The sequence below is a fragment of the Penicillium canescens genome, assembly GCF_028828765.1.
Source record: "Penicillium canescens strain IBT 15451 chromosome Unknown utg000003l_segment0_segment0, whole genome shotgun sequence".
Taxonomy (NCBI): Eukaryota; Fungi; Ascomycota; class Eurotiomycetes; order Eurotiales; family Aspergillaceae; genus Penicillium; species Penicillium canescens.
The window spans coordinates 2704065-2718725 of NW_026703965.1; the positions used below are offsets into that span (position 1 = coordinate 2704065).

Here is a 14661-nt window from a genome sequence, read left to right on the forward strand (position 1 = left end):
TTGATTTGGTTTTGGTTTTGGTCTTTGGTGTTCTTGATTTGCTTCTGGATTTCTTTTATAGAATTATCTTCAAAATGTGAATTATCTATCAATTTTCCAACTAATTATTCACTGCATGTTTCCCACTGCGTTTGATCTCAGACTGCGCTGCCCTTATAAATGTCTCCCAATTACCAAAGGGGTTGTATGTTGAGATTTGAAAGCCGCAGGTAAATGGTCGCTGTCAATCTCCAGAGTGTCCGAATACCATTCTACATCGATGGACTGATTTCACTTCCCTATCTACATTTACGGACCTAATATACCCATACCAGAGAAAGGAGCCAAACATGCAAGCAACGTGTAAGTTCACTGGTGGCAATTAGGTGAGCATGGAGGTTGTTAGGCCTGGCGGCATTCAGTATCACAAATGGCTTTGGGTATAAATCCCAGTTCTCTGTGATCCATGATTCACACATAGAATATACCCCCTCCCGTATTGTGCGACAAGAATTTTAATCGCCCAATGCAGCGTAAAACCGCAGGCCTTCATTTTTCCCGATCACTTTCACTTGGGAGTTGAAAAAGAAAAGACACCGAAGCAAAGTCCCGGCACCGAGCCAGTGGCCCGAAGTAAGCCCCGAAGATGCCACCGAACAAAAGCCCGAACAAGGTTGATCCAATTAGTGATGGGAGCAGCAACCACAAAAGAGATTAAGTAATGTAAACCACATACTAAGAAGTCTGAGAGAAATTCTTTCGGACGATTTCACATTCACATCACATCTCTTCCCTATATCAACATGGCCGCAAGCGTGGAAGTAATCGAGCGCAATGCCGCTATCAAAGCCCGTCTCTCACAAGTGACAGATTTGATAGAAGAGCTCTGTGACCTTTCTATCGCTCAAGGACAGGACCCGACACTGGACGAAAATGGACAACGTAACCAGACTCATAGAGCCGTCGTGGAAGAGGTTTGGAAGCTTCTTTACACCATTCGGGGCCCTGTGGATTCCATTTTCAGCCATTTTGAGAATGTGAGACTTCAAAGTTTTTATCACTTCCATCAGCTGTGCTTACCCTGTCAATATAGGCAGCCCACACCAGTGCGCTTCGAGCCCTGATGGAAATGGGGGTCTTTACTTCTCTGCCTCAAGATGGCAGTAGTAAAACAGCCGACAGCTTGGCTCAAGAGTTGAGTGTGGACAAAGATTTGCTCGGTCAGTTCCAATATTTGATCTTTGTTACCGTGTGCTGATGGGATATACCCAGTTCGACTCCTTAGGATCACCACAATTTGGGGTCCATTCAAGGAAGACGATATCGAGACGTACAGTCACACACCTTACTCGCTTGTTTATCTCATTCCTGGCCTCCAAAGTACTTTCAAGCTAATGTTAGATCAAGTTACCTAACTTATGTGATTATATGAACTAACCGCCTTATATAGGGCGGATGAGGGTCACCCGGTCTGGGTGCAATGGTCCAAGTTCTTCCAAACCCACGGATGGGTCAATCCTGTTGACAACGTAAAAAGCCCATGGTCATTCATTCATGGAACGGGGGACAAAACAGCCTGGGAGTATCTCGCGCAGTTCCCCGAACGTTTCCAAGCCTTCAATGATGCTATGCAGGCGCAGACCAGCGCCACTGTCTGGACCGTGGAGTTGTATCCATTTGCTCAGGCTCTTGCGGAAGTCCCATCATCAGCTGATACGCCTTTGGTGGTCGACATTGGAGGGGGAAAGGGACTCGCTCTACGACGGATCCGGGAGCTGGTGGGCAAAGATGTCACTGGTCGATTTATTCTTCAGGACCTTCAGGTGGTGCTGGATGATGCCACAACCGAGGAAGTGGCGGGCCTCGAAGTCCAGGCAGTGGATTTCTTCCAGCCACAGCCAGTGAAGGGTATGTTTCTGATTTTGTAGTTAAGGAAGTTTCCGCTAATTTCGACTTCACAGGAGCTACGGTTTACTATGTACGTCGAGTGCTACATGACTGGTCTGATGAGGTCTGCGTCAACATCTTGCAGAACATCGCGACGGCCATTACCGATAAGGTCTCACAGCGAGTGGTCATTGCCGAGAACATTATCCCCAGCAAGAATACTGGGGTCGAGGCCGCTTGGCAGGATATGACTATGATGGCTCTCGGGGGAACTGAAAGGACTCTCAAGCAATGGGAGGCGATGCTGAGCAAGGCTGGATTCCAGCTTCATCGAACATTTATTGCCCCAGGGACAAACTATGCTGCCATTGAAGCTTTTTTGATATAGACTAGACGGTCCGATTAACCGAGAGTACCCTGCGTATCTAGGTGTTCGAAGAGGAATGTGGTCATTTAAATCCTAAAACGCGATACCTTGGGTGTTCCTATACTTACTGTGAGCGGCAAGCCTAAGAGAGGAAAAGGATCTATTCGTATAAAGACACTAAGCTAGAGAGGAAGGAGGCAGACGCGAGCAAAACTACGACATGTAACCCCGTCTTTCTTTACCGCCTTCATGATTGCAAACAAGACAAACAGGGCAAACTATTGTCGACGTCGGACCAATGGGAATCCTCGACACCAAAGGCGGTCAGTACCTCTTGGTCACGTGCTTCATAATCTCCGAGGACGGCGGCGGTAGCCTAGTGGTAGCCTAGCGGTATCTGACGCCGTCCTCGCCAGGGTTCAATGCCCGGCACTTGCAGACCGAAAAGAACAACAATCTTTGGAACCCGGAGAGAACAGCTGCTCTCCACATTTCTTTTTCACTGTGCTTGTCTTTTGGACCCAAAGGGTGACCATGCCCTTAATCTTGAGCCTCAAGTGGTATTCCACTCCCCACAGATGTGCCCGGGAGGTCTCACTTCTATGCACCCGTTGGCTATTGTATGCTGCTTCATCGGAGTCAGGATTTATCAGAAAATGCTAGCATTAACTTTAGTGACTCTGTCCGACGACCTTTTATAGCTGAAAGAAGTGTCCTAGTTCATATATGATGTTCTGAAATAACTGAAAACGTGTAGAAAACCAAGCAATCACGACTAATTCTATTCTCCGGTTTATATCAGCACTAGCTCCTGGACTTTCAGATGTAACCTATACGCAAATCTGTGTCAAACCTTATGGTGTTTAACACGGTGAACATGGAATTTACAAAATAGACCGGTTGGTCGGGACATAGGATGAGGTACATATATATCGTGAAGCTTTCTAGGGGATTTCATATCTTTTCTCTATATTAATCGAAGTCAAAGCCTAGCTACAAGGGTCGCAAAAAAAAAACCCCTAAACGATGCGAATAGAACCATCGAGACACACGAATGAACATCTGGCCAATAACAACACTGGAAATGATAAAGGGGGCTTATAGTGGATCCAAATTGGTCAATCACAACACCTCTCTAATTTGCCTTTATTGCAACCTCTCGGCTTCCTGCGCGTGATTGCTCTTTCGTGTCATGCTCGTTTTCTTCTTTGCCTCTTCCACTGCTGATGTTCATCAGATCAGCCGAAATGCCCGCAATGCACCAACTCTCCAATCTTCTTAGCCTCAATTAAACAAATGATGCCGGACATGCAATCAGATTTAGGCTCAGACTGCGGGACCCTTCGGGAGTCCGACCGCGATCTCCGTTATCAAATCCCTGAATATCAGCCGCTCCTAGACGTCCTGCCCCAGTCAGACACGAAACGTGTCGACTCTCACGGAGTTCTCATTATTATATGCACTATTTGCTCATTATTCATTTGCTGTGCCCTGAATGGATTGCTCACGCTCAATATCGCGCAAATATCGTCAGAACTCAAATTAACCCCTGGTGTTGAATTATGGTGAGCGCCCACCCCCACACTATTATCTAGTGGTCATAGGCTACAATGAATATCCCAATCTGATCAAACTGTTAGGCCAATATCCTTGTTCTTTCTTACGCAGGGATGCACCTTCATTCTGGCGGGATCATTGACAGATGTCCTAGGCAGCCGAAGGGTGTTCCTATCAGGTTGCTTCCTGCAGACTGTTTGTTACCTGACTACGGGGCTTGCTCAAGGTGGTGCGCAGCTCATTGCTTCTAGAATTGTGTCCGGCATGGCATACTCAATGTGCCTCCTTTCCTCCATGAGCATTCATAGAGAGAATCTGCAGGTTGGGAAGTTGCGTGATTTAGCTTTTTCCTCTACCACTGCATGCCAATATGTCGGCCACGGTGCGGGAATCATACTCGCTGGGCTTCTTTCAGTGACTACCGGCTGGCGATCAGGCTTTCATTGTGCTGCAATCGTTAGCCTATGCGGCTTCCTTCTCTCGATATGGACTATTCCCAAACAAGCTGAAGAACCCAAGGGTATTCCATGGAGGGAGTTATACGAAGATATTGACTGGCTTGGGACTTTGCTAGCCAGCTTCCTCATGGCACTTTTGTTCTTTGCGCTGGCGTATGTATACCCAGCTACCCCCATTGACTTTCGGAGACCACATTGTACTGACGGCTTGGATAGTGCCATTACAAACCATGTTGCGGATATCTGTAAATCAGGTCTTTTTATCCCTCTCGCTCTTGGGTGGCTTTTCCTAGTGGCGTTTCTGTTTTGGCAGGACTGCTGGGATAGAGACAGCACACAAGGTGTCCAAGATTCACTTTGGACGAAGGGCCATTTCATATGCATCAGTCTGGTTGTTTTCTTCGTCTACTTCTCTTTTCACTCATCCTCACAACTTGTTGTTCTGGTATTTGAACGAGTACAGGGTCTCTCGGTTCTTCAATCTTCTTGGAGATTCCTGCCAGTTCCAGTTGCTGGCGCATTAGGCGGTCTGATTACAGGGAAGTTCCTGCCGCGCCTTCGCGCCAACAAGATCCTTGAGATTGCAATCATCATATCGAGTCTCCCGCCATTTATTATGGCTATCTTCAAACCTACGTCGTCGTACTGGGGATATGAATTCTTTGCCGTTTCACTTGGTTCAATCGCGCCGAGCGCCACCATTCTTATTTCTAGCATGATCATTGCTGAAAGTCTGCCTTTCGAGACTCAGGGTTTGGCGACAGGGGTCATTTGCACCGTTGCCATGGTCGGATCGTCTATTGGCATGTCGTTGGCTGGATTTATCTCATATGATGTGACCACGTCTCAAAGTCGAGTTCCTGGTGAAAGTGCATCTTTCATGGAGTCCCCAGAGGCAATCATGGGCGGCTATCGAGCAGCCTTTTGGTTTTTGTTTGTAATGAACATAGTCGGTCTCGGTATCACCCTGTGTTGTCTGCGGAAGATTGGATACCTGGGACGCACATTAAATTTAACATAGCTAGTCCATCCAACCTTGTTCAAATTCGGCTATCCAATGGCATCAATATTACTTCGTTCTCGGACGTTCATCTCTCACGCAGCCGGAGTAAACCCATGCAGTTGACATGCGCTCTCCCACTTCACAAGAATGCTTCTGGACCCGGATACAGCCTTCACCAGCAATTGGCCATAAAATCACCCTTCAACTACTACCTTCCCCTCCCGAGAACATAGGAAATGAATGACAACCCTATATCTACCCAATGACATTTCGTCTGAGTAACCATCCATCGGCTAATATGCCTGCCTAGAGTACGACAACGCAATCTCGTGAAGAAGCAATCAGATTACATACATTACAAAACGCCCATCATTTCTCAATCCCGGCCGATGGAAGTCCCACTTGAATCAACAACCATGACACCCGCAATCCAAAGTATCCTATTCCTCACAAGTCCCGAACACGGGCAATCAAACGTGGGACTCGCAGTAGCAGAAGAGTTCCTCCAGAGCGGAGAGTACGAAGTGCATATAGCGTCCTTCCATCCATTAGCAGCACGCGTCCAAGCAATCAACAATCAAGCTGGTTTCGACCGAGTTGCACGCTTTCATACAATCGCAGGTCTGTCAATGAGTGAGCTCGTCGCTCGCGGGACACCTAATATATGCCATAAGCCCGGGATTGCAGGTACGCTGGATGGCTGTGAAAAGATTAACAAATCTGTTCTTGCTTGGAGTCCTGAAGAGTATCTGCGATCGTACCGGAGTTGTCTTGAGATTTTGAAGGTTGTTCAACCAGTCGTCGTGGTTGTTGATCCGCTCTTGCATCTTGGCTTGGACGCTGCTCGCAGTGCTCAGATGAAAATCGTCATTCTTTGGCCTGTGCCATTGAAAGATGTGGTTATTATGGTACAACCCAAGCTTGGGATTCTGTGGAAATATCCTCTGTGTGCCACCATGCCCTACTTCAATGAGTCAAAGGATTAAGCTGACTTTTCTTGTTTAGCACGGGGTCAGGCTACCCTTTCCCACTCCCTTGGCACTTAATTCTCCCAAACACCTACATGGTCCTCTGTTTCGGTCTTATTGTCCGCCTCGGCAAACCAATGCGGGAGCTTTTGAAATGCCGCAAGAAAGCAGGGATCGTGACACCATTTCCTCATCTGCTGCCCTACTGCGCAGAGCATTTACATCTATCGCCCTGCTTTCCAGCGATGGATTTCCCGCTACATGTCCCCGAGAATGTGATTAGCTGCGGACCAATCCTCCGACCTCATTCATCACTAGCAGCAAACGACCCCTCCCTAAACGCATGGTTGACAGTACCAACTATTCTGATATGTCTCGGGTCCCACGTCCAAGCCCTAGAAAATGATGCAATGCAAATGGTACGGGCTATCCAAACGGTTTTCAGTAAATACTCTGATATCCATGTCCTATGGAAGCTGCGATATGACTGGGAAACTTCACCCCGAGTTAAAGCCATTCTTGGACCACTGGTTTACTCTGATAAAGTGAGAGTGGTCTCGTGGATCCAGCCGGAGATTATATCGCTCTTGGAAAGCGGGAATATAGTTGCCTATGTGCACCACGGCGGGGCAAACTCGTTCTTTGAAGCTTGCAAGTAAGTTTTTGTTAGTTTCACAGTTGACCAAGAAGATATAGCGCTGACTACCATGTTCTAGAGGAGGCATTCCACAGGTTGTTCTGCCACAGTGGTTCGATACGTATGATTGTCCGTCGCGGATAGAGTGGCTTGGAATTGGCGTGCATGGGAGTCGCAATGTGGCACCGAAGATAGGGGCGTCGGAACTCTCTTCGGCGTTATTGCGAGTTCTGAAAGATAAAGGGATCCAGAGACGGGCTAGGGCCATTGGGGATCTTTGCATGGCGACTGAAGGAAGGGTTGTTGCTCATGATCATATTTTACAGTATTCCAAGGAAGATATCGGAGCATTCGGGGGGTTCAATCGCGCGTTGAAATATGGGACCTCTGTATAATTGTTGCAGGACAGGGGATTCAGAAATGGAAATAATGACAAAGTTTCAGATTAACACCAACATAATAATAGTAATATGACCAGCCAGAGAGAGCCATCGTTATCCATAAAGTCAGTCGTAGAGGTCATACAAGAATGCAATCCCGAGCACAAAACACCCTTCCAGAGAACACGGTCACACAGTCGATAACTCTCTTAGAACACGTCGGACATCCTCGCGAGCACGGCTCAGCTCCTCATCCACTGTGCCATTGGCGTGGCGTGCTTTAACTTCGTAATGTAACTCAACCAGCTCCTTTGCACGACGGAGATCATCTTTATCAGTTGACGCGCTGGAAGCCTCGGCAGATTCTGAGCTTGCGATATTTTTATGCACATTGACTAAGGCGAGTGCCTCATTGTGGCCCTGTAGGATGTTATTAGATTTGTCACTCTGTGTGGCTCCTGTCTCTGGAATACAGCTTGCGCGCGTTTGTCGGCATGTGGAGCCCCTCATCGAGGCTCTAACCCGGAAGAGTGGCGGGAACACTTACACAGACGCGGAGGGAATTTATGTCTGATAGGATTTCTGCTACTTGCATGATGATGTGGTTATTTGGCAAGTTGTTGACGAGGGGCGGTCAGGTTGCGATGGACTTGCCACCAAATATGGATGTTATCTTGGCAGACGCAAGGTCCGTTGTATAGAGTGGCTTTTCAGGGTCAAGGACCACAGCGATCGTTGTTTTAAAAGTCTCAAATATCAGACCTGATTAGTTAATTAACACTTAGAGCACCACTCCTTACTAAATTTACAGATACACGTTCAGCTACGAATGTCGCAAATCGCGTCCCGGAGCGTGCCAGGTGGGTCCGGGTCAACTCCGCAACCTCATTGGCTTTTTGCTTGTCACTTCTTACAGCGGAAGACGCGTTCAGGCTGAGATATAAGTTTATCGACCTGCCTGGAATCATCGCTCTCGATAAACTTCGCGAAATTCAAATATGGTTGCAAGCGCAAAGGCAATCCAAGCATTGGGGAAGTTCGCGTCTTGTGACGTAAGCTCACCTCCCACTACACAACCCCAGATGGAACATAGTTATTAACCCACCTATGTAGATTGGAGATGCTCTCGTGAATCTGGGACTCCGTCATGGAGGCTATCTTTCCGGTCTCAAAATGTATAGCCCTGGCTCAAGCGGCACCGTCGCCAAGATCTTCGGACCAGCATACACAGTCCGGATGGTGCATGCATCGGACAAAACCTCACCAAACCCACCTCACCACTTCGTTGATGCAATCCCAAAGGGAAGTGTGGTGTTCATCTCCCAGCCGAAGGGTCTCATCAGCGCATGCTGGGGCGGTCTAATGAGCACGCGAGCAAAGAAGCTCGGCGCGGCCGGTGTTGTGATTGATGGTCGTTTCCGGGATATTGCTGAACATCGCGAAATGAATATTGGGCTTTTTGCTCGTGGTTTGAGCATTCTTGGTTCGAATACGTTTACCCGTTCATCGGAGCTCGATGTGCCGGTTGAGTACGAGAATGTGGAGGTTGATGAGAAGGTTACTATTACCCCTGGTGACTATATCCTTGGTGATCAGGATGGTGTTGTGGCTGTGCCTGTCAGCTACATTGAGGAGTGTGTTCGTCTCTGCCAGGAGCGATTGGAGATTGATGAGGAGACGAAGAAGTGTCTCGATGCTGGTGAGGAGATGGGCCCTACTATCAAGAAGCTGCGGAAATAGGAGTCTCTCTCCTCTATGAACTTTCTATAGTGTCGGAGCATGACGCCCCACCCAGGAAGTCCAAGCTGCGAATTTGACACTATACTTACTTCAGCTCGGCACGTCTTCCGATCTTCGGAGCACCAAGCCGACATGACGCTTGAGTCATTTGCGCCAGTAACACAGGGTATTTAGTCAGAAGTTTGTCAGACTGGCAGTAAGGTAGCAAATACTGGTGTTATCTATGTCAAATAAATAGTCTCAGATGAAGTCTATCCTAGGGTAGGCAACATCGCTGTCGGCTTTAGTATCATTGTCTTTCTCTATTGAGCTCTAATTTAAATCATGGATTGATGAATGAGTTTGGAAATAATCGGTTCATAGAAAAATATTACGAATAAACAAACTACTTCCAACGTGAGCGTTCTATAGAGCTGGGTAAAGATACAAGCGGTCGGTGCGGAAGCCGATGACAGTTTCTCCGCATTGCGCTCGGAGAACACCCGACGTCTAAAATTGACCTCCCTTCCTCTCCAGTTCCCCGACGACTTCTCTCCTCCTCAATCGCAGTTCCCTCCCAATCGCACAACCTCAATATCCTACACAATGGCTTCCATCCGCGCCAATTGCCGCAAGATCATGTGTATCGGCCGTAACTATGCGTGAGTGTCCCCGCGCCCAGTCTCGGAAGTTCCGACAGCGGCGCTGGGCGTCAGCACTCTGCTTTGGCAAAATACTAACATGTCTGGATTAATGCAGCGATCACATCACCGAGCTGAACAGCGCAACCCCCAAGCAACCCTTCTTCTTCCTCAAGCCCTCGTCCTCCATCCTCCTCCCGGGCTCCGGACCCGTCCTCCGTCCCAAGGGCGTCAGCCTCCACTATGAAGTTGAATTGGGTCTGATTATGGGCAAGACCGTGCGGGATCTGGATCCGAATGATGAGCAGGGCGCACTGGACGCGATTCAGAGTGAGTACAACCGCAGCCTCTGAACGGCATGCACGATAGCAATGACTGGGACACGAGCAGAGACATTGCGTTAGACCAGCAAATCGCTAACGGCTTCTCCACCAATAGGCTACATCCTCGCCATCGATATGACAGCCCGCAACGTGCAAGACGAAGCAAAGAAGAAGGGTCTCCCCTGGTCCATCGCCAAGGGCTTCGACACCTTCTGCCCGATTTCACAGGAAATCGCCAAGTCGCGCATCCCCAACCCGCACGACGCATTCCTGCGCCTGAAGGTCGGCCAGGTTGAGCGCCAGGCTGACTCGACTAGCCTGATGCTGCACCGTATCCCGAAGCAGCTGGCTCAGATCTCGCGCGTGATGACCCTTGAGAAGGGTGATATTGTTCTGACTGGTACGCCGAAGGGTGTTGGACAGGTTCAGGCCGGTGATGTTATGAGGGCTTCTATTGAGGTCGATGGGAAGGAGATTGAAGAGGGTCGTATTGAGGTTGAGGTGCAAGATCGTGAGGGGCGTTACGAGTTTAAGGAGACTTAGATTTGTTGTCTATGTTAATTTAAGTTGTATATACTGATCAGAATATAAAATTATCAGATGCGTTCATGTCTCTATGGATGCTACTGTGTTCATGCCATTTCATACGTGATATGTGATCAACTGTTATGGTTTTAAGACTCCAAACGGCTCCACCGCCGCCTCGGTCACTCCACGTCACCCACACCCAATATCTAAGACTCGGCCTGTGGGCTAGATCTTTCTCCACAGCTTCAGTCTGTGTCATTGTTCCGGTTTGGGACATGTTTGATATCCTGGCCGTCAAACACTATGACTTGGCCAAACCCTGAGTCATGACGCAATTGACCTAATACCGTGACTCCAACATATCATCTGTTTCTAGAAATCAATTTATAAAGGCCGTATCAAACACATCAGAATTATCAACTACCATCAACTAGATCATCATGCCATACCTCAAACTCCGCGATGGAGCCGAGCTCTTCTACAAGGATTGGGGCAACCGCAATGGCGCCATCATCACCTTTTCCCACGGCTGGCCCTTAAGCAGCGACAACTGGGAAAACCAAATGGTGTACTTGGCTGACCACGGCTACCGTGTCATCGCACACGATCGGCGTGGCCATGGACGATCCACTCAGACTTGGCACGGAAACAACATGGATACCTTCGTCGACGACCTTGAAGAGTTGTTTGCGCATCTTAAGATCAAAGACGCAGTCATGATTGGACACTCCCATGGAGGAGGAGAGGTCACTCACTATCTCGGAAAGCATGGCACGAATCGCTTCAAAATGGCCGTTCTTGTCGGTGCCGTGCCTCCTCTTATGCTGAAGACTAGCGCCAACGCCGAGGGGCTCGACAAGTCGGTTTTCGATTCGTTCCGACAGGCCATGCACAAAGACCGTGCACAATTCTTCCTAGATGTCCCCAGCGGACCGTTCTTTGGGTTTAATCGACCTGGTGTGCAGAAGAGCGAGGGACAGATCCGGAGTTGGTGGCAGCAGGGAATGAATACTAGTTTCAAGTCGGCTTATGACTCCATCAAGGATTTTTCGGAGACCGATTTCACGGAAGATCTTAAAAAGATCAATATCCCAGTTCTGGTTCTTCACGGCGATGACGATCAGATTGTTCCTATTGGGGCTGCTGGACTCAAGTCGGCAAAGCTTTTGCCTCAAGGCAAGCTCAAGATTTATAAGGGGGGATCTCACGCAATTCACAACATCAATGTTGATGAAGTTAACAAGGATTTGCTCGACTTTATCAAGTCATGAGTACTGAGTTAGGGCAATAAAATTCAAGGTACTTTCCAGTGTTTACACGTAGAATATGAGGACCTGTGGAATTGAGCCGAAAATGGCCGCTTTCGAGGCTAGAAACGGCCGCCTTTCCAAACGTAAAAAGAACACCACTATTCTGCATAGACCTGGCTGTGACCCGCGGGTCGCCCTCACGACCCTCGGACCGACCCTCACTTTGGGCGGGTCCGGGTGCAACCCAAAGTGGGGCTGGGTTGGATTGGGTTCGGTCCGAGTCAAATTGGGTTTTGGAGAAGTTTAAATAAAGGTGGCAGGTGAGAAAAAGACGGCGCCTCTCGGCAGAAAGTGGTGGAAGACAACATGATTACTAAGACTGCCCGAATTGATGACGGTCTGATTCTGTACTTTTGCATGTCGTGATATAAGGTCAAAAGCTTTCTCATTTTGGACATTCTTTGTACCATGGTTGGTTGTCTAACATAGCTAGCAAACCGACTAGTGTGTCAGACTGCTGTAGACAGAAGCCATGTATGGCTAGGAACTACAAATAAGCACGAGATAGGTAGCAGGGGATCTTTCTGACAACAGATAGCGAAAATTTTCCTTTCCTTCGAGCTCTAATCTGCGAGAGGCCAGATCCAAATTTCTTCTTGTGATGTCGGAGACAAATCCTGCAGCAAAAGAGACTTGACATTCACCAAAACCAACCGATGGAAAGACATATCGAAATCCAAACAACAGAATCACCAAAAGGGAGTCCTCACTGTCAACAGGTAACGAAAAGGTGACACCAAGATCTTGTTTTAAGTGACTTTCCTCCTCCTCACTTTGATCAATGTGTTTGGTGAGGGAACAGGGTGCTCCCCCCATATGTGGTTCAGAGGACGTTCTTGGAGGGGTTGAATATCATAGTGTACAACGATATACGCCAAGACAAGCTTAAGATGGTGCGAGGCGAACCAACGACCTGGACTGCAGAAAGATCAGCCAATTGACCTTCAGCTGTTTTGGAACACAAATCCTGTCACCAATGGAGAGAATACGCAGAAGAAAGAAACCTACCAAGAGTGACGCGCATATCCAAATGGAAGAAAAGTATCACTGGTCATAGTCAAAATAGCTGGTTTGCAATTCTCAGCATTCGTATCGTCCCCTTTTGCAACGTTTCGATCTTGCAAGCTGCTAGGAACGAATCGGAAAGGTGCATAAACTTCCGGTTCATGATAGTAACGTTCGTCGTTGTGGATTCCCGGAACAGGGACGCCGAGCCAAGCACCTTGCGGAAGGCGCTGCCCGTTTGGAAGAGTGACGCCGTCTTTTGGCATTACTTCCCTCCAGAGACCTCGCACAAGAATGGGGCTCCTCCTCAAGCTTTCTCGTATTGTACTGTCCATATGCCGTAATTGCAGCAGACTGGCTGGACGCGCCCAGTGATCTGTTGTTGGGAAGACAGATTCGGCCTCCGAACGAAGTGTCCGATAGTAGTGTAAATTTAAATCAGAACTTAGTACGTCAATCAACATATTCGTAGCGGTCACGGATGACGATGAGATAGCACCTGATGTCTGCACCCTCGAACAGATGCTATTAGCTAGCTGATTTGAAGCAAAATGGAAACAGCGATTGAAGAAAATTACCACAAGTGTAAACCGCTTTACCAGCGGTCTAGGGCTTTCAATGGTTGAGTCTTTCATGTCGAGAGCCGCGCGGAACATCCAAGTAATGAGGTCATTTGGCGCATTATAATTGAATGCCGGGTCGACTCTGTTCCGCTTCATCTTTTCCAATCGGTCGGCGAACACCGGCCAAAGGTATCTCGCGCATATAGCCTGGTAGTATGCCGTTGGAATAACAAACAGGCAGCCAACTACCCTGCGAAAGAGTCGGGGAGTGAGTTGACCCACACAAAGCATTCCTGCGCCAAATATATCCCCAAATCTTCGCATCGACCGCATAAACCTTTCATTACGGCAAAGAGGCTCTCCAAACAAGAGAAAGCCGCTGGAATTGAACACGATCGTATTCATGGCTGTGAAGAGGTTGACTTCAGTCCAAGTCTGATCATCCACTCCGAACGTCGCATCAGTAACGGAGCGAATTTCTTTGATTAGGTCCCCTTCAATGTTCCCAAGATTGCGAGTCAGATGAAGACGGATGGCGGTGATCAGCGCTATATCTGTGGTGTAATCGAATCCTGGAAATAGATAACGGAGCCCCAGCTTCTCACCATGGACCTGCCCGTGGGAGAGAATGTCTTCTGGCTGATCGACCAGCCATTTGATATAATCCCTGGGCAGCATAATGTGCGGCTCAAAGCTTGTCGTAGGCACAACGAATGGCCGCCCTTTTTTCGAAAACTAGTATAAGAAGCTTAGTATATCGTTGATTTTAGGTTAGGCAAGGTAATTACGGGGCATCGAACCATTTTATAGCCTGATGCAATAGTCTCCAGGTTGGATGAAAACTCGCGGAAGCAAGCTCTGACAGTTCCGAAAGCCTCGTTTCGGAGTCCAGCCCACTCAATGGATGCAGGAATTCGTTGCATCCTGATCCATGATTGAATAAACACATACACCAGCGTGACGGCTAATAATGTCGCCACGCAAGCCTCTGTAAGGAACATAATAGGGGCCGTAATCTTGAAATTCGTATCCCAAATTGACTTACAAGCACAGCTTTGAAAAATGCAAGATATAAGGGGCACCCCTCGAAGGGATTTCTGGTTTATCGTGCATAGACATAGGCTTGGAAACGCCTGGAAACGATAATATATGGCAATATGTGGCAGAGCAATCTCGAAAAATTGGCACAACCGTGTCATTTGATCATATCCTTGATGTCACGTCGTGTACCGAAATCCAGGCCCACGCGGTAGAACCATACCGTCTGCCAGGAGCATTCACTTTCCATTAACCACAACCACGCTGATGAATGCAAGTCCAGTATATCGGAAGATGC

At 48.1% G+C, this 14661-nt stretch overlaps 8 protein-coding genes across 8 annotated transcripts; 6 read left to right on the forward strand and 2 right to left on the reverse strand.

The window, feature by feature from the left end:
• Positions 1 to 782: 782 nt before the first annotated feature.
• N7446_004468 (uncharacterized protein) lies at positions 783 to 2254 on the forward strand (the record flags this gene model as incomplete). The annotated part of the gene is made up of 5 exons (XM_058513217.1): positions 783 to 1016; positions 1073 to 1199; positions 1252 to 1375; positions 1430 to 1887; positions 1941 to 2254. The coding sequence occupies 5 exons, from the start codon at positions 783 to 785 to the stop codon at positions 2252 to 2254; spliced, it is 1257 nt and encodes a 418-aa protein (XP_058374546.1).
• Positions 2255 to 4084: 1830 nt separating this feature from the next.
• N7446_004469 (uncharacterized protein) lies at positions 4085 to 5269 on the forward strand (the record flags this gene model as incomplete). The annotated part of the gene is made up of 1 exon (XM_058513218.1): positions 4085 to 5269. The coding sequence occupies one exon, from the start codon at positions 4085 to 4087 to the stop codon at positions 5267 to 5269; it is 1185 nt and encodes a 394-aa protein (XP_058374547.1).
• A 398-nt stretch (positions 5270 to 5667) lies between these two features.
• On the forward strand, positions 5668 to 7251 carry N7446_004470 (glycosyltransferase; the record flags this gene model as incomplete). The annotated part of the gene is made up of 3 exons (XM_058513219.1): positions 5668 to 6197; positions 6257 to 6874; positions 6936 to 7251. 3 exons carry the CDS (start codon positions 5668 to 5670, stop codon positions 7249 to 7251), a joined length of 1464 nt encoding a protein of 487 aa, XP_058374548.1.
• Positions 7252 to 7425: 174 nt separating this feature from the next.
• N7446_004471 (uncharacterized protein) lies at positions 7426 to 7831 on the reverse strand (the record flags this gene model as incomplete). Its single annotated transcript, XM_058513220.1, has 2 exons — positions 7426 to 7656; positions 7784 to 7831. 2 exons carry the CDS (start codon positions 7829 to 7831, stop codon positions 7426 to 7428), a joined length of 279 nt encoding a protein of 92 aa, XP_058374549.1.
• A 403-nt stretch (positions 7832 to 8234) lies between these two features.
• Positions 8235 to 8976, forward strand: N7446_004472 (RraA family protein; the record flags this gene model as incomplete). Its single annotated transcript, XM_058513221.1, has 2 exons — positions 8235 to 8288; positions 8350 to 8976. 2 exons carry the CDS (start codon positions 8235 to 8237, stop codon positions 8974 to 8976), a joined length of 681 nt encoding a protein of 226 aa, XP_058374550.1.
• A 411-nt stretch (positions 8977 to 9387) lies between these two features.
• N7446_004473 (fumarylacetoacetate hydrolase family protein) lies at positions 9388 to 10505 on the forward strand (the record flags this gene model as incomplete). Its single annotated transcript, XM_058513222.1, has 3 exons — positions 9388 to 9617; positions 9715 to 9926; positions 10035 to 10505. Coding segments are annotated over 3 exons (870 nt in total), but the record flags the coding sequence as incomplete, so codon positions are not given.
• Positions 10506 to 10887: 382 nt separating this feature from the next.
• On the forward strand, positions 10888 to 11718 carry N7446_004474 (alpha/beta fold hydrolase; the record flags this gene model as incomplete). The annotated part of the gene is made up of 1 exon (XM_058513223.1): positions 10888 to 11718. The coding sequence occupies one exon, from the start codon at positions 10888 to 10890 to the stop codon at positions 11716 to 11718; it is 831 nt and encodes a 276-aa protein (XP_058374552.1).
• A 788-nt stretch (positions 11719 to 12506) lies between these two features.
• On the reverse strand, positions 12507 to 14248 carry N7446_004475 (cytochrome P450; the record flags this gene model as incomplete). The annotated part of the gene is made up of 4 exons (XM_058513224.1): positions 12507 to 12675; positions 12766 to 13268; positions 13341 to 14060; positions 14126 to 14248. The coding sequence occupies 4 exons, from the start codon at positions 14246 to 14248 to the stop codon at positions 12507 to 12509; spliced, it is 1515 nt and encodes a 504-aa protein (XP_058374553.1).
• Positions 14249 to 14661: the final 413 nt, after the last annotated feature.